This window comes from Vidua chalybeata, chromosome 5 (genome assembly GCF_026979565.1).
Source record: "Vidua chalybeata isolate OUT-0048 chromosome 5, bVidCha1 merged haplotype, whole genome shotgun sequence".
Classification (NCBI taxonomy): Eukaryota; Metazoa; Chordata; class Aves; order Passeriformes; family Viduidae; genus Vidua; species Vidua chalybeata.
Genome location: NC_071534.1, coordinates 20,092,550 through 20,115,832, shown reverse-complemented (window position 1 = coordinate 20,115,832; position 23,283 = coordinate 20,092,550). Strand labels below are relative to the sequence as shown.

Below are 23,283 nucleotides of genomic sequence, written 5' to 3'. Positions count from 1 at the left end.
TCATTAAGAAATTAAAGGACTGAGGTGTCCCTGCATTGCAGCAGCCTGTGGGGAGCTGTGTTCATATCAAACAGAATCTGCTCCTTTTTGATTTTGGGGCTGGTACTTTTCCTTCTGTGTATTTGCCAACAGCATCATAGTGAACGTACTTGTCAACAGCAACTGCCCTACTTTCTTACTAACCAAAGCCTAAATCTTTCCCAGGAAGTGCTCAGGTGGATGTGATACTCATCATGAGAACTCTGGCAGGTATCTCCATGATCAGTTCTAGTTCATAGCATAGAAAAGGAATTTAGCGTGTTGCTGGGATTTTAATATCTTGTTGGCATGTCGGAGTTACAGATTTTTAATGCGTATCTGTATCATCTGAAACACTCCAGTGGTTACAGACTGTTCTCAGGTCTGTGAATATGCTGCTGCTTTGTTTTCATCTGCCAGAGCAGCTTCCAAAGGATGCACAGAGACCATCCATTGATCTCCCAGGCTCCATGCCTTCTCTGAGGGACTGCCGAAGGTTAACTGAGCAGGACTGGCGCTTGGTGGAACGAAGCCAGGAGGAGCTTGCAGCTCTCACTGGGTGGAAAGATGGGCTCAGCGAGCTGCGGTGCCTGGCACTGCTTGAAGCTGGAGGAATGCAGGGTGTTCAGCAGCCTCAACAGAGCCCTGCTGGTGCTGGGAAGGCGCTCCGGAGGGAGGTGGGGGTGGCTAGAGCTCAAGCCTCGCCTGCTGCAGCAGGGTTTGGTGAGTGGAAGTGGTTCTGGACAAAATGGTTTTGTCAGAGGGAACCACAGTACAGGGTCATGTACCTTGTGTATCTGTCTCTGACCTACAGTTGTGAAGGGATGAGTTAATTATGGAACCTGGAAAATTCAAGAAAACCTCCCTTCTGCTGTCCCTTGGGTTACGTCAGGAAGACGCTGTCAGGCAGATCAGGGAGATGCTGAGTAGCCAGCTCAGTCATTACAAAACCGACACAATGTTTCATTTCCTTTTTTGCTACAGAGTAGTTTTTCTTGTGATTTATGGCACAGCTTATCTAGGGCGCTGAGTAGGGAGATTGTACAAACCAGTCAGAGAATTTATTTTTCACTTGTTACAGTTCTGGAACCATAGAATGATATAGAATGAACAGTGGAGTAGAAGAAACAGGGTACGACTGATGAAATCTGAGTGAAGAAAGGAGTGTAGAGCCCAAACAAAATAACTGCAGAGAATGGACTCTTAAAGATTTGGAACTGGCAGCTCAACATCAGTGTGATGGTTTGGTCTTCCACAGAGGTAGAGGTAGCTGTTGGAGGTGAAAAGGAAGCTAAGCCCAATAAAGTAGCCTTTAATAGTGTGCTTCCCCCCTTGTCAAACCATCACCCTGAGCGTGCACACCAGCTCTCGTGACAATCCATTGCCTCGATGTTGCTCAGGGTTCCTGAGATTGTATCGCACTCTTCCTCTGCTTCTTCCACGGCTTCCTGTGAAGCGCTGCCTTGTGACTCCAAGTGTCTTGATCTTCAAAGCTCTCCTTGGCCCTAAGCCTACCCTGGGAGCCACCTACGTTCCAGATGTACTCCACTGCCACGGCTTATGCCCCTCGGACTGCTGAGAACTGCTTCTGCCTGGAGCAGCCTGTGTCTAAGCCTGAGAGGGTTTCAGAAATCAGGTTGCCGAGTAGTTTTTAATCTAGTTGAATTTAAGTTGTATTCAGGCCCAACTCTTTCCCCGAGGTGGGACAGGGTGCTCTCCCCAGCGCGCAGCCCTGCTCCCCGGGAAGCGCTGAGCCCGCGGGCCCGGGAGCTTCCGCGGCGTGTCCGGGCCCCGCCCCCCGGAGCCCCGCCCCGGGAGGCCCCGCCCGGCCGCGGGCTGGCGGCGGCGGCGGCGGTGGGAGCGGCCGCCCCGATGTCGGGTCCGCGGGGCGCCCTGCAAGCCTGGTGCCGCCGGCAGTGCGAGGGCTACCGCGGCGTGGAGATCCGCGACCTCAGCACCTCGTTCCGCGACGGACTGGCCTTCTGCGCCATCCTGCACCGCCACCGGCCCGACCTCCTGTGAGTGCAGGCCGCGCCTTGCCCGCCGCTCGGACGGGGCGCCGCGGGGCCCCGGCTGCCGCCCGCGGGCGCTGCTGGCAGAAGGAGCGGGGGGCGCGGCGGTTTGGGGCGCGGGACCCCTGGGACCCCCCCTTTCTGGAGGGGTTTGGCCGCCTGTGCCCAGCAGCGATCACGGGGGTCACAGGGGTTGGGGGGGATGGAGGAGCCGTGGGAAACAGCTCCAGGCAGGCCGGCAGGGAAGCTTCCCTGAGCACGGACATAAGGGGCTCAGAGAGCGGATGTGTCTCTGTTGCGTTGGTGTACTGGGGATGCACTGAAGAAGATGCTGTTGAGAAATAGTTGGGTATTGGCAATGAAGGATTCCATATTCCCAGGCAGTGCTCAAAGCCAGATTGTATGGAGCTCTAAGCATCTTGGTCCAGTGGAAGGTTTCCCTGCCCATGGCAGCAGGGTTGGAATCAGATGATCTTTCAGGTCCCTTCCAAGCCAAACCATTCTGTCACTCTGTGTTTCAGCAAACGACCTTCTGACCTGGTCCTGCAGACCTGTCAAGGTCAGGGTTAGCAGAAGTTGTGTGATGTAAGGCTGGTGAGGTCATGGAGGTGGATTAGGTCCATACACCCTAATGGGAGCGGTGCCTACCGGAGAAGAGACATGGTGTTGGAATCTGGGTGCGGGGGTGTTTTGCCTCAATGAGAGGTGAGCTTTCACACTTCAGGAGGGCCAGAGGCCTGTCCTGCACAGGGACATTCCCAGCTGCCAGAGGCAGCCACTCTGAACTGTGTAGAAGGCTGGACCAGGTTGCTGCTTGCATTTGCTTCTAGCTTGTTTTCTCCACAGTGAAAGCAGGAGGTAGCAAATGCCAATAGGGGTATTGAGCCTCTCTAGGCTCCCCCAGCTTGGGTGTCTCTGTGGGGGAAAGTGAGTTTCAGGAGGCAGACAGTGAGTTTGGGATTGCTTGGGGGCACTGTGTTAGGCTGGAGAAACTGGCTGAGCCGCTGGAAGGAATCTGCCCCGACCTGCCGCTGTAACCCTGTGTGCCCCGGCGGTGCTGGGAATCCGGCGCCCATCTGCTCTAATCCCTGGTAGCCCTTGCAGGGCAGGTAGGCATTGCCCCACCTCGCTGTGCCTCCGGTGTGCACGTGCTCCTTGGCGTGCACGCGCTCGTTGGTGTGCACGCGCTCCTTGGCCTGCCGCTAAAGCTGGCAAGGATGATGTGTCCCGTCACGTTCTGCTCTGGGATTGGTGGTTCTTCCTCTGAGGCTGCCCATACTGACCAAGTTCTCTTTCCCGACCTGGCCTCAGGAAGGCCTTTTGCTGTGACAGCAACCTCTGTCAGGCACAGGGTTGACTGCGACTTCACTGTGGAGCTGTGGTGTCCATGAGAGGGTGGAACAGGTGGGTGTCTTTACAAGCTAAAGCTGAGCAGGTAGGCTGGAAACTGAACTGCTGCCTGCTGCAGTTCAGGTGGTTGCCCCAAAACCCTCAGCATGGTGTTCTGGAATGACTGAGAGCCAAGACATCTTTGCATCACATCTCTGGGTCTTGAAGGAGCTGTGTGGTCTTGTGTCCTGCAACTCTTGGATGTTATGGCTCACTCGATGCACTTCTGGAATGCCAGGAGTGACAGACAGTGCTCAGCAGGGGTCAGGGTGGGGAAAGGAGGAGTGATTGACACACCTGGGAAGAAGTTTTCAGGGGAGAAAACCAGGGTTCGGGGGTAACCCATGAAAGCACACCGCAACATCTCACTCTGACTAGCTAGAATGGAGCCTCTGAAAATGCTCCCAGTTGCAAGGCTGTTGGGTGGGAAGAGGCAAATTAAGGACAGGAACACTTGCAATTATTAATTTTTTTGTAAATAGCACAGCAGCTGGAAACTGAAAAGCAGAGGTTCAGTAAAAGCTTACGATAAACACCACTAAAACTACCTGATAGTTTCCCATTAACCATATTTGCCATCCCATTAATGCAGAGGCTGCTGCTCTTAAGTTGTCAGCAGGCTTAAATCTGCTCCCAGCAGATGTCTTAACTACATGCTTCACGTCTGCACGAGCTGCATTGTAGAGACAAAGCCCAGGGCCTTACAAGGACATGGCATGTTGTAGAAAGATTTTCAGACCTCCGTCAGGAGAGCAGCATCATTTCATCTGATTCCAGCTTCTACAGCCTGTCCCAATTTGGAAGTGGGAAGATTGGATCAGAGACAGTAAATCTCCTGACGGCCGAGGAAAAGTGGTTGCCCTTCTTTTCTTCTAAAGTGCTTTCAGTCAGCTCAGTAATGGGACTTGGCAGGGATCTGCAAGTGCCTTTCTGACCTTCTGTGGTCTTCCTTTGTGCGGGGCTCTCCTGGCCTGCACGAGACAGCTGCGCTGTCCCCGAAGGCTGGAGTTCTCTGAGCTCCACAGAACTTCGAGTTCCTCTGCTTCCCTGCTTCCTGCTGGCTTCCCCTGGGATTGCAGAGAGGAGGAATGGGCACATCCATAGAAGAGCTGAGCTGAAGCTCTTCTCTACCTGTGTGACACTGCTCCTCTGCCACCCTGATCCCCTGGGCAATGCTGCTGTGGTGGCTGTCAGCCTATCCCAGTTTTCTGACCTTGCTTGGATGCACCCCTATTGTGCTGCTGTGCTGGGAGGGAACACACTGAGGAGAAGCTGTCATGAAAGACCATATGGGTAAGTGAAACTGAGGACAGTTTTCTGCATGACTCCTGATTTGAACACAATCACCGTGGAATAAGGCAAATTGGCATCAGAGTGATGTGCTGCCCTGGAGAGCTTTGGAGCAGCTCCCACAGAGCTCTTGGAAACACTGTAGATTTGGGCTTTTTGAGAGAAGTAGACTGGAATTCCTCAGTGCCTGCTGAATTCAGCTAAAGGTGTCTTGAAGTGACCACCAAGAACCAGGTGGACACCTCTTGGACCCGTGTGCTGAACCATGCAGATGAAAATCCCTGACTCCATTGTTGTTAGGCACTTCACTTGGCTTCATTACCTCGCTGTCCCAGTCAGGGAAATGGGAAACTTGGATTTAGCCTCTGACTGTGCTGCTGGCTGTGTGATCTGGAGATGAGGCATTTAATCTCTTCTCTTCCCTTTTCACAGTTAAGCTGTCAACATCCAGACCAACTTGACAGTGGACTGTGGGGATTAATGAGTTTGTTTGCTCAGTGCTCTAGAAATCTGAAGCACAAAATTAGTGTTTACAAGGTGTTTGCTACAGATTAATGAAGCAAAGAGCATCTTTCAGCATCTCAAGCTGTACAGGCTCCCTGGCATGCAGGGAAGGATCTTGGCATTCAGGGGTGAGAAGAATAAAGGGGTATGGCACATGCCTTTGGAGTGTTGGGAGAGATGGAGGCTTGAGGAACACAGGAGATGAGAGCTGTTTAAGAAACGCTGTTTTGTGTCCCTAGAGCCGTGGGTTTGGTTACAGGCAGGATCACAAATCTTGTTTGTTCCTTCCCATGTACTGCCTGCATTTCCCTGACAAGACCTGGAAAGCTGAATGGCTTATTATGTGGCACTGCTTTAAAGTGCTCATGATTTATATTTGAGGAATCCAGGAATTTGCTCTGGTTTTAGCTGTACGGCACACCCTTCCCCCTTCCCTGGATCTGCTGTGCTCCCTGGCAGCTGCCCTAAACCCTGGAGTGCTTAGTGGCTCTGCATGTATCTAATTAGGTAAGTGCTTGGGATGTTATTTGCATAGAAATATTAGTCCAGGATATGGTACAACACTGAGGTTTGCTGAGTCAAGACAGTTGTTCAGCTGGGATGGCCAGAGTCTTGCCTGGTCTTACATTCAATCCCTTGTTGGCAGGAGAGGAGCCTGAGCAGGGCTGGATGGAAGACTGCTGACATCAGGGCAAAGAAATAATGTGACATGCAGCTGCATGTCACAGAACTGCGGGATGGCAAGTTCTGGGCTCTCTGCAGAGCAGACAGTTTATAGAGGGGAAAGGGGTGTGTCTGGAGTGACTTTTCCCCATGCCTGAGAGGCCATGCTCCTTGCACATTGGTACTGGGAGCTTGCCTGGAGCCACAGGGATGCCACGTGACCAAATGGTATATGGGAGTCCTCATGTCAGGAGCAACACAGGTCAGTGTGGTCCTGCTTGGCTTATCAGAGAGGGAGCTGGAAAATGCAGTGGAGAGGAACTGAATAAACTGATCCCTGGGGCCATGTACTGATGGACTTCAACATCTTGGATAAAGCTGAGCCTGCAATCCTGCATTAGTGGAAAAGAATCTCCTATTCCCTTGCTGCTTGGTAACCCCTTGATACCTCCTGAGCTTCACATTCTCTCTGCTGGCATCTGCTTTTCCTAATGGAGTTGCCTTGATACACTAAAACAGCTTTGGTTCGCTGAAGCAGAGTGGAATGGACATGATATTTTGTCTGTCAGAAAATACTCTCTCAGCTCGCCAAGGAGTCTTCGAGCTTCCAGCTACACCACTCCCATATCCTGAAAGTGAAGGCATTCAAAATGAAGGTCATGAATGTTTAGAGGACAGTTGATATATAACTTTGCTGTCATTGCTTCTCCTGTGTTCCAAGTTGGCATTTTCTTTAAAAGGAAAAAAAATACTGCAAGGTTAAAGGACTTGGCAAAAACAAAACAAAAGCCTAGGGAAAAAACATCTCCCAGTGGAGACTAGTTATAATTACAAAAATGGCAGTGGTTTTGACATTTTAAAGCATAGGCTGCAGCTGAAGCCTTTGCTCACCAGCCTGTAGAGAAGGTAAAGTTGTGTTATTTTGAGCAGTCTGAGCTCTGTACATGCATTCACATGAGCTTTCAGGAAGGTAACAGAGCTGAACATCCAGCCCACCTTTCTGTGTGTCTGCTGCATTTGCTCCTGCAGCAGTGAGCGGCTGCAGCTTTGTTCGTCTGTGAGGAAACGGCACCAGCAGCCTCTTACTTTTGAAGGGAGGAAGTGTAATTTTATAGTGGTGTAGGCAGCCGGGAAAACCTTCCTGAGCTCATCACGGACTTCCTCTGCAGCTTTGGGAAAGCTGCGTGAGGGGCTGCCCTGCCATGCGGCGCTGCGACGGGTTGTGTCGGTGTTCCAGGAAAAGGCAATAAAATCCAGAGGGGGATGGAGGAAGGAGGTTCATGTAGCCCCTCTCTGCAGGTGCATGATCCACCTCGCCTGGATCCTGCACACCACCTTCGGGGTGGGGAATGCATTCCCTCCTCTAGTCTGAATTGTCCTGTGTTATCTCCCAAGCCTTGGCACGTCTCTGTGGTCCATTGGGGTGGCTTTGCTTGACCCTAGACCTCTCTGGACTGCATCCTCCCGTGAATCCAGCTAGCAGGCACACCAGGCTGCTGCATGAGGGTTTTTTTTTGTAACAAAGCTGAGATCCTCAGCAGGAAGGAGCTGTAAGCAGTGCAACGTGATGCTGTTTTCACACGTTATACCCACATGCACATGCAAAAGGCGTAACTAACTCCTTCCTGCATTTCTCCCCCTCTTTTGAAAGCCTGCAGACTGCTTTAACTTTCTGCCCTCTGCTTCCCTGGTGAAGGCAGCTAATCAGTCCCTGTGGCCAGGTTGAACTCCCAAAGGGCTCCAGGGGAACAAGTGAAATGTGTTGCAACAAATGGATCCCCTGGGTTGGAGACTGCTGGGAATCCTCTGTGTGCCCTGAGCACCTTGCATTCAGCTCCAAGGGCTGCAGCTGAGGATGATTTGTTGTGCACTGTGAATGTTTGGGGGAAAGCAAGGGCAGAAGTACAGTTGAAGATCTTCTGTGTCACCCCAGATTCCTTGAGGTGGTGCAGGGAGGTTTGTCCAAGGACCCTCATAGCACCACCTATATCTGTCCCTTCTTTCTCTTGAGGTGAGGGATCTGTATCCCCACCCACCACTGTTATGCCAGTGGCCTTGAAAAGCGAGTTTGGGGTCATGTCGTTCAATCTTTGGTGCAGCAGTGTGTGGTGCTAATTGAAACATGGCCCTGGTGTTTCTGAAGCCTTTAATCTCAAGGGCAGAAGCAGGTAACAAGAGACAAAAATGACATTTTAATTTCCTGGTCACCACCCATTTGGGAGTAGTTTTCTTTTTTTAATTGCAATTTCCCTTTGGTTTCCTTGTCCCGTTAAAACCTGAAATCTGTTTTGCCAAGGTTTTGTTTATCTAGGATCTTGTGTGTTGAGTTGTTGTAAGGTTGACTATCCTGGGAATCTATGTGTGATGGCATAGGGGCACTTTTCCTCTGCACTTCATGTAGCTATTTTGTGCTTTCTCATTTCAGAGACTTTGATTCTCTCTCCAAGGATGACGTCTATGAGAATAATCGCTTGGTAAGTTCCCGTTCTGCAGTGCACAGAAGGAAGAAATTATGTGAGAATGACTTGATGGAGGTCATGTAGTGTGGGAGGAATTTGTGACAACAGTGCTGAGGGTATAAGAAAAATCTGTGTTTGTAAGTAACAGGCAGGAGCTTATCTGGAAACAAGGGAATCTGAAACATCAGCTTCCAGCCTGGTTATCCTAATTGTTGCCAAGACAACATCTCAGGCGAAGATTTAAATGGTGCAACATCTTGACATCAGTTGTTCCAGATTTGCAGGCAATGGAAGCAGGAAGCTAGTTTTACTTCAGGCATCGGCAGAGGGGAAGGTCATGTAGTCCCTGGTCTGCAATGTTCCCTTCCTGCATGGGACAGCTGGAGCCAGTAGCAGAAGCAGGCAGTGTGGAATGGGGAGGTGCCCAGCCCCAGGGCTAGTGGTAGTTCAGAGCAGCAATAGCCCTTTTGTTTTAAATGACAAAAAGACCTAGTTGCTGCAGGCTCCATCTGATAGTCTGTGGAAAGGCATGGCCCATCACCTTCCCAAGATGAGTTGTGCTACATACAAATATCTTAAGGGTGGATGTCCAGGATGAGGCCAGACTCTTCAGTGGTGCCCAGCAACAGGAGAAGGGGCAATGGGTACAAACTGAATTACTGAAATTCCTCAGCTGAATATGAGGGAAAACACTTTTTACTGTGAGAGTGACAGAGCACTGGACTAGGCTGTCCAGAGAGGAAGTGGAGTCTCTTGCTCTGGGGATATTTAAACCCCAGCTGGATGTGATTTTGTGTCACCTGCTTTAGGTGAATGTGCTTTAGCAGAGGTTTGGACTAGATGATGTCTGAGGTCTCTTTCAACCCCAGCCATTCTGTAATTCTGTGATTTGGGATTTATGGGATTAGGGCTGTCCAGCTGTGTCCTGGCATGTCCTTTCCTACATCAATTGGCCCTTTCAGTCATTAGCAGCTTTTTCCATTCAAGACCCACACAATGGGTATCTTGTCCTATTAGAGACCTCTCAGGTGAGATCTCTCTTTACTCCTTGCTCCTTGCAACCTTGTGTTCAGTAAGACTCAGTCCAGACAACTGGCTTAAAGCCAGGCTGAACAGAGCAGGATGTCCACGGGGGGCACTTTTACACCCCTAGTTACTGCAAATATCTATTTTCTTTTGTTTCTCCATTCCTTTCCTTTATATCTCACACCCTACACAGCACCTCCTGCCCCAGAGACTAGGCACCTTCAGTCTTTACCTACACCCAGTACCTTTACCTGTTCACCTGGTACCTCACCATTCAGTGCCCAAACCACTCTCATCTCTTCCAAACTTACTTCTCTTCAGTCCCTGTCATAGTCTTGCACCTGTCCCTGTCAGACCCCTATCCCTGGGAGATCAATGTGGGTTCGCTGCCCTTTGCTCAGCAGAGGGATGGCCAGTGTAGAGACAGTAATCCACACACACTGACAAGTGGGAAACTCTCCAACAGCTTTTTATCTCTTCCATTCCTTCCTTTTGGGTAGCTGTGTATGCAGTTGGAGGAGATGGGTGCTTCTTATCACAGTGTCCTTGTTTCTGCTTGCTGAGACACAGAAAAGTACTGAAAGTACTGGCCTGTGCGTGGCAGGGTGCTGGATGTTGAGCAGGGATGGCTCTGTTGATTGTGGGAGGGGAAGGTGTGGCACCTCAGAGCTTGAAAGGATGCGCAGTCAGTGTTTCTGTGGGGTGAGCATTTGGGGTGGCTGGGGGCGCTGCTCCATAGAGCTCAGTGTCACTGGAAGTACCTGCCAGCCCTTGGCCCTTTGTGGTGCCAGCCAAGACTCTGCCAGGCAGGCTCTTGTGTGAGGGCACTGCTGGTTGAGCTGAAAAAACACTGGGTTTTTTTTTTTTTTTCAGTGAAAACTTGAAGGGAACCTTGCTTCTGTTGCTACTTTTTTTAGTCAAGCAGCATGTCTGGAAGCCTCTGTCCATAAGGGATGCCATAGGTTCACTAACCTTCTCTGGGGTCCTTCCAATTTGATATTTCTGTTATTTTTCATGAAACATCAGTTTTCTTTTCTAAATGCCTCTGTGCTGTTCCTGCAGGCCTTTGAGTTGGCAGAGCGGGAGCTGGGCATCCCAGCCCTGCTAGATCCCAATGATATGGTCTCCATGAAAGTCCCTGACTGCCTCAGCATCATGACTTACGTGTCTCAGTACTACAACCATTTCAACAACCCCAGCCAAGGTGAGTGTCCTCCCAACCCCTCAGGCTTCCAGTTTGCCCCTGTTTGAGTACAGGAAACCCAGCACCACCTTGTGCTTCCTCCTTCCTGTGGAAACTGGGAGCTGTGTTTGTGGGGAAGGGGAGAGGAGTAGGTAGTACCTGCCTCTCCTACATCTTGCTGGTGCCCCTGAGGAGGGCTTGAAAGAGAGAGTGCATAGGGGTGAGGTGTGGGGTGATGTAATAGCTCAGGCTGTGGAAAAAGAAACGCCTTTCTCCTCCCTCTGCACTGCATTCCTGCCAACTTGGGTTGGGCCACCACCCCTGCTTGCTCACCAAAACCCTTTGTGATCTGTTCTAACCCACTAAAATAGGAGAAAGCTAAATAGGAGCCCATCTCCCACAGCTAATTTTTATGACATAGGTACATGTAAAGTGACTGGAGGACAGAGGGAGTGGAACCAGGCTGGAATGTTTCAAATCAGCTCATCTGTCCCTACAACTGCAGCCTGAACTGAGTGCTTTGAGACAGCTCTTCCCGGGCATCCTCTGGCTGGGTGGAGATGAGAGCTCCAGGTCTCCTCTGCTTCAGACTGTAGCCACAACATCAGATAAATCTCTTCCACTTGTATATGCTTCTCCAGGGATGCTGGTCTCCCAGACAAGGAATCCTGCTGGAGACTGGTGTGTGAGCTCCAGCCCGAACAGCAAGAGATGCTTCACAGACCTGCTGACAGCCTGGAAGCCCTGGGGCCCAGTGGGTCACAGCAATACATCAGCAGCTACCCCAGCTGCTCTGGGCTTTGAGCGTTGCTTAGGGAGTCAATTACGAGGAAGCCAAGTAGCACATGATGAGTAAATAAAATCACAGTGGGAGGCTGGTATCCCTGGGCCACAGAAGGGGATCCACAGCAGGCCAGACTCTCTGGCAGCCTCACAGCTGACCCATTATTAGATTGTGTTTGTCTCTTCCACCTAAAATGGGTGTTTTGGGAGTGGCAGGTCTCATCCTATGTCACAAGGCTGGATGATTTTTTTTTTTTTCCCCTCCCCTTCCCGCACATGGGTGGTGTGAGTCACCACTGCTCTCCACGCCTGATCCTCCTTCCCTCTTGCCTCCAGCCAGCGTCCCTCCGCCTATGAAGCGACCAACTGCTGCCTCCCCTCCTCCTCTGCTGTCCCACAAGACGCCTGTGGCTGCAGTTGAGAGTCCTTCAGCACCACAGGTACCTAATTTCTTGGTAAAGTTTACAAGGCAGCCTGAGGCAGTGGTACCCCCTGTGCTGAGGGTGAGGAGATGGGAACAAGCCTGTCATGGAGCCATGGATCTCTGCAGGAGTCTGCCTGTGTATTTGGAGGGTGAGGGGTGTTTGGGATTTTGTTTTCTTGTGGGATGCAGCTGAGACTGATTTTTCTCTATGAGTCTGTGGACTGTAATTTGTCCATGGCAGGCAAGAGGTTGGGCAGATTGGTGCTGGGTGTCCTTCCTTATGTGGGGATAACCCTGTAGATGAGAAAAGAGCAGGAATGTGGGACTAGAATGGCAGAAAGGATGCCTTTTATTTCAGGTTTTAGCAGTTGTCTGGGATGGGACTTTTTTCAATGTTTTGCAGGACCCTGGTGCTTGGGGTATAGATTAGTCCCTTCCACAGCCCTTCAGCTGTAGATAGGGTCAGGGCACCTTTTTGAAGTGGACCCTTCTAATTTGGGAAGAGGCAGCCTGCCTGGGCTTGAGGGCAGCTGTTCTGTACATTGTCAGCCCCTGAGGTCAGTCCCTGAGCTGTGCCACGAGTCCTCAGCGATGGGCCTTGCACAGGGAGCAGCTGCTCTGGAGAATCTGTGGTCTGGGGAGCAGCTCGTGGCCCCCATGCTGAGCTGCCTGCACGTTGTGTCCCAGGATGATGCCCCCTCGGAGCAGTGCCAGCGCAGCACGCTCAGCAGCACCTGTGCAGCCTGCCAGCAGCACGTCCACCTGGTGCAGCGCTACCTGGCCGAGGGCAAGCTCTACCACCGCCAGTGCTTCAGGTATGTCATGGCCAGGCCTGCTGGGGCAGCCTCTCCCCTCGGCACACTGGGGGTCTGTGGCCTGCTGCACTCCATCTTCGAGTGTCTGCATCCCTGGGCAACATGCAACACAAACAACAGTGCTTGAAATAAAAGTGAAGATGTTCCATTTACTTTCCAGCCCCCTGTCCCAAAGGTCTGACTAGCTCCTTGTGTCCCTGCGCTCCATTCCTATCCTGTTCCCTGCCTCCCTTGCTGACTTGTACTTTCCCCCTTCACTTATTGGAATCCCAGCCTCTTGAGCTTCTCCCACCTCCATAAAAAATGATGCTCTGCCTCTTTACCACCTGCCTACCCAGGACCACCCCCTCTTCCCCTTCCATTGAGGTCTGAGCCATGACATCATCCTACAGACCTCCTTCCACCTACACTCCACATCCTCAACTGGATATACAGGCTTCCATGCTGCCTGGGTGGTGCTGAGCTCCCAGGGAGCATGTGGAGAGCTGCAGACTGTTAACAAACTGAGGAATGAGCAGATCTCTGGTTACTCCCTGATGCAGGTCCTTACCTGCAGCACCTGTGAAATCATTTCACTTTGCTTTCCCTGCTGTGATGATGAAGAAATGAGATCTCTCCCATGGGCCACAGGACAAGGGTTGGCATCTGGTCAGAAACATCGAGCCACTGGGAAGATGTGGGAGGCCTCATTCACCTGCCTAAGCCAGTTGGCAATGTACTGTAGAAACAGTGTCACAGGAGGGCAGCTGAGCTGGGGCCCATCAGGCTTCCCATCTGCAGCTGGGACAAAAGCAGGAGTTCTGGGGTGCAGGTGCAACATTCCCTCATGGGCCAGGAATAGGGGAGGTGCCATGTCTGCCATGGCACAGCTCATTGCCCTTCAGACTGAGCAGGGAGACCCCGTTATTTAATCCCAAATGTTTTGCCTCCTGATTATTTTCTTGTCTATTTTCTGTTCTGTTTTTTTTTTTTTTCCCGTGCTGATTCATGGACAGTATTTGGTCTGAAATGTCCTGTGGCAGTGGTTCTCATGGGCTGATGGAAATAAACCCAAAGCAAACTGCTTTCTCCCCTTGTCTTTCCACCTCCTCATTTCATCCTACCCCTTCTCTCTAGAGTCCCTATGTCCTCACAGTTGTGCTCTCCTTTTCAAAGGAAATCCCAGTCAACTGGATGCCCAGAGCAGAATTCCTTGCCAAAATTATCTGCTGGCAGCGTAGGGCAGCCAGCTGCTGCAAGCACCAGGTATTCAGACAAGAAGGAACAAGCTTGGTTTTCATGGGAGTGCTTGATCAGCCCCTTACCTTTGGCTGTCTTTCATGTATGCTATCCACCTCCCTTCCCAGGTGGAGAAGGACTGACTTGGTTGCCAGTGCTTTGTATCATGCTTGCGCCTGGAGGGCTTCATTAGGAAGCATTCAGAGGCTCAGCTGGAGAAGAGTGGATGATCCAAGGAGATGTGGCAGACAGCAAAGAACAGGGAAGCTATTAGCCCAATTTCAACAGGCAAGGCAGTGTGTAAGAATGGCCCTGCTGCCTAAGGCCCTTGTCCTTCCAGCCAAATGCTGTGGCCCAGCTGGATGCCATGGTCAGCATTACTGAGGCTGAGCATGAGACCAGGCCAGGCTTGTGTGTTTCTTCTCCTGAATACTCTGGAAGCCTCCAACACAGTAATTTCCCAAGTAGAAATTGATGTAATTTTATTTAATAATCAGCATTGGGGAGCGGTTGTTTTACAAACAAATGTGTCTGACAGCTCTTTCACGTGCCAGGACCCTTGGCCCCTGCAAGGCAGCCCATAGCCTCCCTGTGCCAGTTCTGAACCAGTTGCTTCCTAATTCCAGTTGATATTCACTGTTTCATGTCTGTGAATCGTTGATCCCTCTCCTCATTCCAAGTGTGGAAACCACACCATGTCCCAGTACCAACTGTCACCCTTCCACATCTATTCAATCATTTCTGAGACGAAGGAAGAACCCAAATGCATGCAGTATTTGAGTTGTGAACTTGTCATGGGGTCCTACAGTGGCCTGGTTACGTTTCTCTACTTCTTTTCCAAACGACTTCCCCAAGGGCACTCTAGGATTTAATAGCAAGGGTAAGAACTAACTCTGTCCCTACAAGGGTCTTCCAGGTGTGTTGCCTTCTGTGAAGGGCAGGGTAGCATCCCCCATCTCATGGTGCTCTCTCTTCTCATTGGCAGGTGTAAGGAATGCTCCAGCACGCTGCTCCCAGGGTCATACAAGCCTGGGTCAGAGGCAGGGACGTTTGTCTGCACGCAGCATCGTGGTAAATTGGCCGTGAGCGGGAAGGCAGAGAGGAGACCCAGCCTAGACCAACCAGAGCTAAGAACTGAGACTGGGGCTGACAGCATGGGAGAAAATGCCTTCCAGGCAGGAGCAGAGGTGGGGAAGGATGATGGTGACTCCCAGGAGAGTGTGGCAGAGACCTCTACGCCTGCAGAGGGCCTTGCTGGCCCAGCAGAGAAGGACAGCACAGCCAGCAAAGCAGAGACACCCACACCCCCTGCTCATGCTGGCAGTGGGGCACCTGTCTCCCAAACTCCCCCCAGGCCTCCAATCCCCAGCAAGCCTGCAGGGCTCACTCAGGACAAAGCCAGCTCGCTGGATGGACAGCTCAGAGACTCGCGTCCCACCCCAGCCCCAAGGAAAGCCACCGATGCGTCTGCCCTCTCCCCTCCAACCTCCCACCCTGTCCCCCGGCCCAGGTCCACTCTGCAGGGCGAAGGCAGCGAGTGTGGGCCTGGCATGGTGAACGGTAAGAGGGCAGGGGGTGGCAGGGATTACCCTCCACATCCTCAGTGGCTGAGTTCCCTTCTTTCTCTGCAGCCTGAAATTCTTCTGCCTCTGAATAAATCTTGGGCTCAGATACCAGGTCTTTGATTGTCAGCAATTGCCAGCCATCCCCATAGCAAGGAGAGCAGTACTAATTTTCCTTCCTGTCTGCTCCTTTGTACTTCTCCAGAGCTCTCCAAAGGCAGCAAGCCAGTGTGGAGGGAAGTTGGTAGAGCCGGAGGGGTTTGCAGGTGCAGGAACAGAGGGGCATGTTAGTTCTCCAGGTGCAGCTTCCAGGGCAAAGTGGGGAGAAAAAGGCAGAGGGAATGTTTGGGGTTACCTGGCTGCATCGACTGTGGGAGAAATGCCATAGGGTCTTCAGTGAGTGGGAATAGCCACCTTCCTGTGGGAAGGTATCTAAGGTGCCTCATGTTGGTTTAACCTTTCTTCATGTCTTTTTGGTGTTGTGACAGTCTGACTCTCTGTGTCTTTCTAGGTCGGGTACCTGAAACCAGCCCCCCTATCCCAAAACCTCGAGGGAGACCCTGCTCCTCTGATCGGTACGTCCCTCTGTTTGCAGATCACCTGAGAACTCCACAGTGAGGTGGGGCTATGGGGACAGCACAGCTGTAAGTCTTCTCTCCCACCTCCATCAGTTCCTGCTCTTAGGAGGATGTAGGCTTTGACCTATTTTCCAATAGGTGCTAGCCCAGCATGGTCAGGCTGACAGTGTTCATCCGTACCTCCCAGGGCATTTTTCTCTTACTGTAAAGAGTTTGAGAGCTTCAGAAAGGTGTTTCTGTGGCACTGGCAGATTGCCAAATGCCTTCTGAAATGGCTCTGCTTGTGGGTGCTGAGAAGGGGACATTTGTCTGCCTTGTGGAGGGTTTGTCCTGGGAAAGGTGGGAAGACCAGCTATGCTCATAAAGCTCAGCCTTTACCACTGCTTAGCAGATGGAGGCTGTCATATTCAGACACCAAAACACTGGGCCCAGCAGGCAAGTTAGGCAGGCTGTGTTTCCCTAAGGTCTGTAGGTTTGCCCACAGAGAGTGAGACACTGTGTCTGGGGAAGCCTAGGGCTGTCCTTGGATGAAGAAGCTGCTTCTGCATGGGAGACATCCTGCTCCATCTTTCCTTTCCCCCAAGGGCAAAGTCCCCCTCCAGTGCCTTGCCACCCCATCTTGTCTCTGCCATCTTGATTTCTCTTTCTCTTCTACCAGTGGTGGAGCGGCTGCAAGAGCCAAGGACCCACCATGGATGGCCTTAGTGCAAGCAGAGCCCAAGAAGAAGCCAGCTCCCCCTCCTCCCCCAGGCAACAGCCATGAGACTCCAAGTAGGACTTCAGAGGAGGAGGATGGAGAGGAGGTGGGGAAAGTCAGGAGTGAGGACAGCAGGTCTGATACCAGAGAGCCCAAACCGTACAATCCCTTTGAGGAAGAGGATGAGGAGGAAGTGGAAAGTGCTGACACCCAAAAGAGCACACCTGAGCAGGAGCAGAGCGAGACTGCTGCCAAACCTCTCCACCCCTGGTATGGCATCACTCCTACCAGCAGTCCAAAGGCAAAGAAGCGGCCAGCTCCACGAGCCCCCAATGCTTCCCCGCTAGGTGAGCTTCCTCCCGCTCCCTTATCCCTCCTCTGCAGCCCCTGTGCATCCCCTTGGAGGTTACCCTTTCCCAAGTGCCTCTGCATCACCCTGGCAGGCCAGGCCTTTATGCGGTGATGGTTGCATTAGTTTGCATTAGCCATGTCCTCTCTACCCACTGGAGCACAGCATCTGCAGGCAAGATTTTATGCTGACCCTTGTGTACAGTGCCACCCTCCCCTTCTGTCCTGACTGTCCCTTCATTCCTCCCTGAGCTCTACCTTTACTTTGCAGCCCACCACCCCATCTCCAGGCTGTCACACTCTGAGCCATCATCCTCCACCCCATCTCCAGCCCTCAGCCTCGAGAGCATCAACTCTGAGAGTTCAGCCAAGGTGCTGGGAGACACCGATGAGGCCTCAGTGCCCAAAAGCTCCTCCGAGCCCACTGTGCACATGCCAACAGCTGCCAAGACTTCCAGCGCTGATGCACCGCTGGCCAGCGTCTCCTGCAGTGAAAGCCCTGCTGTCCCAGCCAGCCTCTCCACCAACTCCTCCTTCTCCTCCTCCAGCGAGCTGGCCAGCCTCAGTGGGGAGACACAGCCCAGCACCCTGCACACCAGCAGGAGTGGCAGCCTAAAGACCAGCCCCACCCGGCTGCCCCCCAAGCCTCCAACTGGGGCTAGCCCTACACCCATCCTCTTGGCTTCAGATGGGGGTGCTGGGAGCCCCAAGACATCTTCCTCACCCAAACCACAGCTGAAGGTGAGATGATGACCTTCTCCCCATGCAGATCACAGGGCTTTTCTTCCCCATCCATCACTTGGTCACAGGGGATCTTTAGGTCCAGGCTTGCCCTTTGGTAGGCTTGATGTGTGACTCCCTGCAAGCAAGCTTCAGGCCTGTGTTAAATGCTGGCTCTGTTTGTACTCTGCTTGTACCCCATGTGCTAGAGAAGAGGCAGGATGTCATGCAGTCTGAGCAAATAGGAAGGGAACCATGAAGGAAAATGTTTCAGCATGCTTGTGAGAGAGAGGCTGGGAAACTGCTGTCAAACAGCAGCACAGCAATTTTTTTGACTAGGTGCTTGTGGAAATGAGTGCTGTGTTCCTCCTTTAGGAGGCTGTGGGGCAGGACAAACCCTAGTGCTGCCCTGTCTGCTTATTCTCACCTGATGGGATCCCTTCCCTTCCCTGGATGCTCATATATCTGCTTTTGTCTGCCCTCTCCAGTCTTCCTGCAAAGAGAACCCTTTCAATCGGAAGCCATCACCTGCTGCCTCCCCCTCGGCAAAGAAACCTCCCAAGGGCTCCAAGCCTGTGCGTCCTCCTGCGCCAGGCCATGGCTTCCCACTGATCAAACGCAAGGTAAAAGGGCCCTGGGGAGCAAGGAGGGAAAAGCCAACTCTGTGCTATCCCCCAGGGCTGTAGCAGTTTGCAGGCACCCTGCTGAGGCATGTGTGGGCTGGGATTACAGGAGATGGCTGTGGCTGGAGAGGAGGGTGTGTAGGCTACACCTTGTTCATGAAAGCACCATCATCTTCCTTTACTCCAGAGTGGAGTGGGATGGGGATTTCAGATCCACACTTGAATGGAATATTCTGTTGTCCCCCTGCCTTTGCTAGTGTTGACCAAGCTCTGGATTACCCCTGGAAACTGGAGTCTGGTGGTAATGAAAGTGTCTGATTTATGGTTTGGCAGGTGCAGACAGATCAGTACATCCCTGAGGAAGACATCTATGGGGAGATGGATGCCATTGAGCATCAGCTGGATGAGCTGGAGCACCGTGGAGTGGCCTTGGAGGAAAAACTGCGCAGTGCTGAGAATGGTGTGTGGGTTGGGCTGTCTGTGGGTGTGGGGCAGGACAGACCCTAGGGCTATCCTCTCTCCAGCCAAGGAAATAGCAACAGTGACTTCTTCCCTGCTGATGCTGGGGTTGGAAGAGCACAAGAGGCTGTGCTGGCCTCCAAGATTGGTCACAACCTTACCCTGAACATGGAGATGTCCCTAGAATAGAAACAGGTGGGAGAAGAGATAGGGTCTCATTGGGCCTCAGAAAGAGGCTGAAGTTGGGTTGGCTCTAGCCCAGTGCCTCTCCCCTGGCTGGGCAGAGCCCAGCCTGTTGCAGGGTGATGGGATCCACCAGGGCTGGGAATGGCTCTGAACTGTCCCTTTGCTTGGCAGACAACCCTGAGGACAGCCTGCTTGTGGACTGGTTCAAACTCATCCATGAGAAGCACATGCTGGTGCGCCACGAGTCGGAGCTCATCTACATGTAAGTGTGTGCAGGTGTGTGGAGAGGCACTGACACTCTCTTGGGGAACCTTTCTCAGCCCTCCTGAAATGGTGCTTCCAGGGGAAATCCAGACAGGGCCTCCTTGCCTAAAAAGGGAGGGAATAAGGGCAAGCAAATCTGTCCAGATGCACTGAGAACTGACCCACGGTGTGTCACCAGAGCCTCTGCAGCATCTACTCTGGGAAGGCCTTGAGCAGTCAGGGCTGGTCCTTACTGGTCCTTGGCTCCCTGGCTATACAGGACAAGATCAGCATCTTGATGGTTCTTCCCAGCTCACCCTGTACTTTGGGATGATGTTCCACCTCTCTGGAGCCTTGCAGTGCTTCCCAACATTTCCCCCTTCCTTTGCAGCTTCAAGCAGCAGAACCTGGAGCAGCGGCAGTCAGACGTGGAGTATGAACTGCGGTGCCTCCTCAACAAGCCAGGTAAAGCACTACTCTGGGTGTGCTTACCCCTTCTTTCATAGAATCATAGAATATGTTGAGTTGGAAGGGACCCACAGGAATCATCTTTCCCCTGGGAATCATCTCCCCTCTCTCTAGGAGGATCTCAGGTGAAGAGAGGCAGATCTATAGGGATGCCAATGCAATCAGCTGGCTCCAGAGGCTGTATCCCATCTCAATGTATGTCCCAGTCTTGTGCAGGGATGTGCTCTTTTTGTCCCCAGGGAATGCCTCATGCAGGGCTCTGTCCCCATTGCACTGCTAGCCCAACTGGCCCTGTAACATGGCAGGGTAGAGGGGATTGTGCTGGAGATCTCTGCCCCGAAGCCCTGAATGTCAGTGCTCCTTCAGCCATGTAATTGCCTGTCCTTCCCTGGGGTTTGGCTGGGTAGAGAAGGACTGGACCGATGAGGATCGAGGGAGGGAGAAGGTGCTGATGCAGGAGCTGGTGACCATCATTGAGCAGAGGAACGCCATTGTGAACTGCCTGGACGAGGACCGGCAGAGGTGAGTGAGGAATGGGGTGAGCTGGGGGAGAAGGGAAAAGCACAGCCTGTCTGACTCAGTGCCACATGAGTGCCTTGTGGGGGTGTCCCAAGATGTCCATGTTGCTGATGTCTTTCCCAGGCTTCCTAATCCTTGTCTCTTTGAATGCTTTGTGTGGGAAAGACAGGACAGCATGTGCAGCCTGTGGGATTTATCCTGCTGGTTGCAAATGCTCACAAGACAGTGATGGATCTGCCCCTCTATGGCTTCTAAGTAGGAGGTTTTCTAGCCTTAAACAATACAGCAGCTGTTTTCAGGGCTGAATTCCTGACCTCCTTCCCATTCTTTCTTTCAGAGAAGAGGAGGAGGATAAAATGTTGGAAGCCATGATTAAAAGGAAAGGTAAGAAACAAATGGGAAGCTTTTTGGAGTGATGTTTTCACTACTGACCTCAGTAAGGGGCAGCACGAGCCATTTGTGAAATTGTGTGTAGGAGAGATTGAATCTGTTCCGTGTAGACTGGAGAGACTTTCCTGTAGGGCCAATAAAGTAAGAGGCACAGTTGTTCTGCACACCCCTGTTATCAGAGAAAGTGTGTATGCAGTGGAGGGCTTTGATTCATGGTTGTCACCTTTGCCCATTGTCTTGTAAATGTCTGTACAACTATTGACATCCCACAGTAACAACCTCCCTTTGCAACCCCAGAATTTCACAAGGAGACGGAGACAGAGAGCAAGAAAAAAGGCAAATTCAAGCCCATGAAGGTGCTTAAGCTGCTGGGCAACAAGCACGACTCCAAGAGCAAGTCACCCAAGGAGAAAAGCTAGAGCAGTGGGAGGGAACCCTGACTCGCCTCTCCCTGGCCCTGGCTCGCCTCTCCCCCTGCTCCCTCCCCAGGCACCCAAGCTGCCACCCCAGGGAGATGCCAGCCCTCAGCCCAGAGCGGGTGAGAATGACCAAAGCCCTCCCCTTCCCGAGGCTGTGGGGGAGCATGACCATACCCTCCGTGAAGCCTTGTTAACAAAGCGAGGAGAAGACGGATTTGCTTTTCAGATACGTTACCCAATTGTGTGCTCTTATCATTAACTGAGAACAACAAAGGAGTTTCGTGTTTGTGGAAAACTTGCACTAACTGCACCCCGTCCCTTCTCCCACCCTAACTGTGATAGTTCCATGTGCCTCTGACTTCTGCCAGGAGGGGACTGGGCCTCCCTGTCTCTCCCTGCCTGCCCACTCTTGTCCCTTTTCTGTCCCATTTTTAACTTCAGGAGAAGACTGACATTAGAATCAGGATCCTTTGGGTTTTACTGGCCTAAACTAAAAGGTTAAGAAAATACTCCTGCATCACAAGGCTCTAGAGCCATAGCCAACAAAACAACTGGTGCCCTATTTATTTTGAGCCGTCCCCTCCCTCGAGCGCCAGGGTTGGGTGGGCTCCATCCCAAGGCTGAGAGGACCCAAGGGGATGGCATACAGCTGCTAGGATGTAGCTCACGTGCCCTACTCAGGAACCCCACTGCTGCTAAACACTGCTGACTCTGCTGCCTTCCTGGGGAGGGAGGACCTGTTCCTTTTCCAGGCAAGGGCAGAAAAGCTCAAGATTGAGTGAGTGCTGGTGAGGGGCACTAAGCTTGTGTCCCTGCTCACCAGTGCCACCCTTGAGCAGCAGGGGAGAGAGGCGCGGTCATAACTGACCTTTACCCAGCGTCATCTGTGTATACTTTAAAAGTGTGCAGATGTGGCTGATTATTTTTTACACCTCCTTTACTAGATGAATTCAAACCTATCCTAAAACTTTAAACCCCGTATTTTATTTGTCATGTGTGTGCGTGTGTGTACATCAGAGGAGGGAATGTGTTCTCCCAACCATCCCTTCTTCCTTCCATTTTTGTTTCCTGCCTTCACTTCCAAGATGATGAGTTATTTATTGAATTATTGGATCAGTCTGAATTAGAGTTTCATGGGTGTTTGGTTGGTCAGCTGTTCATCATGCCTTCTCATTAGCAAATTAGACATAACCAGCCCTGAGCCATCTGCTGCAGTCTCTTCTAAAAACCCAACAGGCTTTAGCCAAAATACTTTCGGAGCAGTGCCTTGCAAGGTGGCTGGTGTAGTATTCTGGAGAGGGATCCTCATTTCCTAAAACCAGAGGGACCTGAGCCCCTCCTCAATCCCAGCATGGCCCCCATGGCTGGGAGCTGGCTAGCTCAGCCCTCTGCTGGTAATGCCATCTCACCCTTGCCATACCCAGCAGGCTGATGGGGAACAGTGGTAGGGGAGGGGAGATCCCAAAGCACAACTCTTCTGCAAAGAGAAACAAATCTGCTTTAGAGCCTGCTGTCACATCACTGTTGCCAAAGGCCATTGGGATTGCTGCAGCCTGACACCCCTTGGCCCTGTGCCCGGTCAGAAATTTGATTTGTAAATTATACTGTACTAACCCCATGACTTCTATTCACCTGAACAGAAATAAAAGAAACATTGGATTTAAAAAAAATGATCGTGGGTTAGGTTTCTGATTCCTTTGTGCACTTGTGCTGTCCCAGGGCCAGGGCATGCTGCCTGGCTTTGGAAAGTGGATGAGTATTGCTAAGAAGCAGAGGATGAGATCTTAAGGAAATTGGAAACTGGATGTTATGCTGGGATTTCCACAGGAAAAGTGGGACATCATGCTTCAGCCTGCTGGAGGACAGAAGTGCGGGTATTTATGGGTGAGCAAACAGCCATTTCCAGTCTCTATGGGAATAGAGTGGCTATTCTGCATACCATGCTTTCAGGAACCAAAAAATCACAGCAAGTCCACAGCAAAGAGCAGCAGCCACTGGGGTGAAATTCCCTGTCCCTGCTTGGCATAGCTGTGTTCCTGAGCCCCTGCCCAGTGGGCTGCCACCAGAGGTTTGCTGATGCTGCAGGTCACAGTCACAGTGACCTGTAGCAATGCCAAGGGCTTGTGATTGCACAAGGCTGTGCAGCTGCATTTCCTCCAGAGACATTCTTGGCATCACAGGGCCAGGAGCAAGCAGGTTACAGGTGTGGTGGCAATGTGTGTTACCATCATGCTGTCACGAGAAACCTCCACCTCTGGGTAGATGGGAAGGAATGACATTTCTGTGG

The 23,283-nt window shown here is 51.9% G+C and overlaps 1 protein-coding gene across 4 annotated transcripts; it reads left to right on the top strand.

Moving 5' to 3' along the window:
* The first annotated feature begins 722 nt into the window (after positions 1-722).
* On the top strand, positions 723-23,243 carry MICALL1 (MICAL like 1). Of its 4 annotated transcripts, none has more exons than XM_053943587.1 (16): positions 723-741; positions 8,302-8,350; positions 10,424-10,565; positions 11,664-11,767; positions 12,439-12,566; positions 14,770-15,344; positions 15,858-15,921; positions 16,583-16,968; positions 17,241-17,710; positions 18,178-18,312; positions 18,646-18,772; positions 19,129-19,219; positions 19,592-19,665; positions 20,076-20,190; positions 20,525-20,571; positions 20,875-23,243. In XM_053943587.1, exons 3-16 carry the CDS (start codon positions 10,481-10,483, stop codon positions 20,994-20,996), a joined length of 2,523 nt encoding a protein of 840 aa, XP_053799562.1. In that variant the 5' UTR covers positions 723-741; positions 8,302-8,350; positions 10,424-10,480; the 3' UTR covers positions 20,997-23,243. The 4 variants fall into 4 exon arrangements, with proteins under 4 accessions (XP_053799562.1, XP_053799559.1, XP_053799560.1 ...); XM_053943584.1 differs by lacking the exon at positions 723-741 and adding an exon at positions 1,850-2,036; XM_053943586.1 differs by lacking the exon at positions 723-741 and adding an exon at positions 6,026-6,138.
* Positions 23,244-23,283: the final 40 nt, after the last annotated feature.

Coding starts and splice junctions, on each gene's coding strand:
- MICALL1 (XM_053943584.1), top strand. CDS start 1,891: ATGTCGGGTCCGCGGGGCGCCCTGCAAGCCTGGTGCCGCCGGCAGTGC. Junction 11,768..12,438: donor AGAGTCCTTCAGCACCACAG/GTACCTAATTTC, acceptor GTTGTGTCCCAG/GATGATGCCCCCTCGGAGCA. Junction 20,572..20,874: donor AGCCATGATTAAAAGGAAAG/GTAAGAAACAAA, acceptor TTGCAACCCCAG/AATTTCACAAGGAGACGGAG.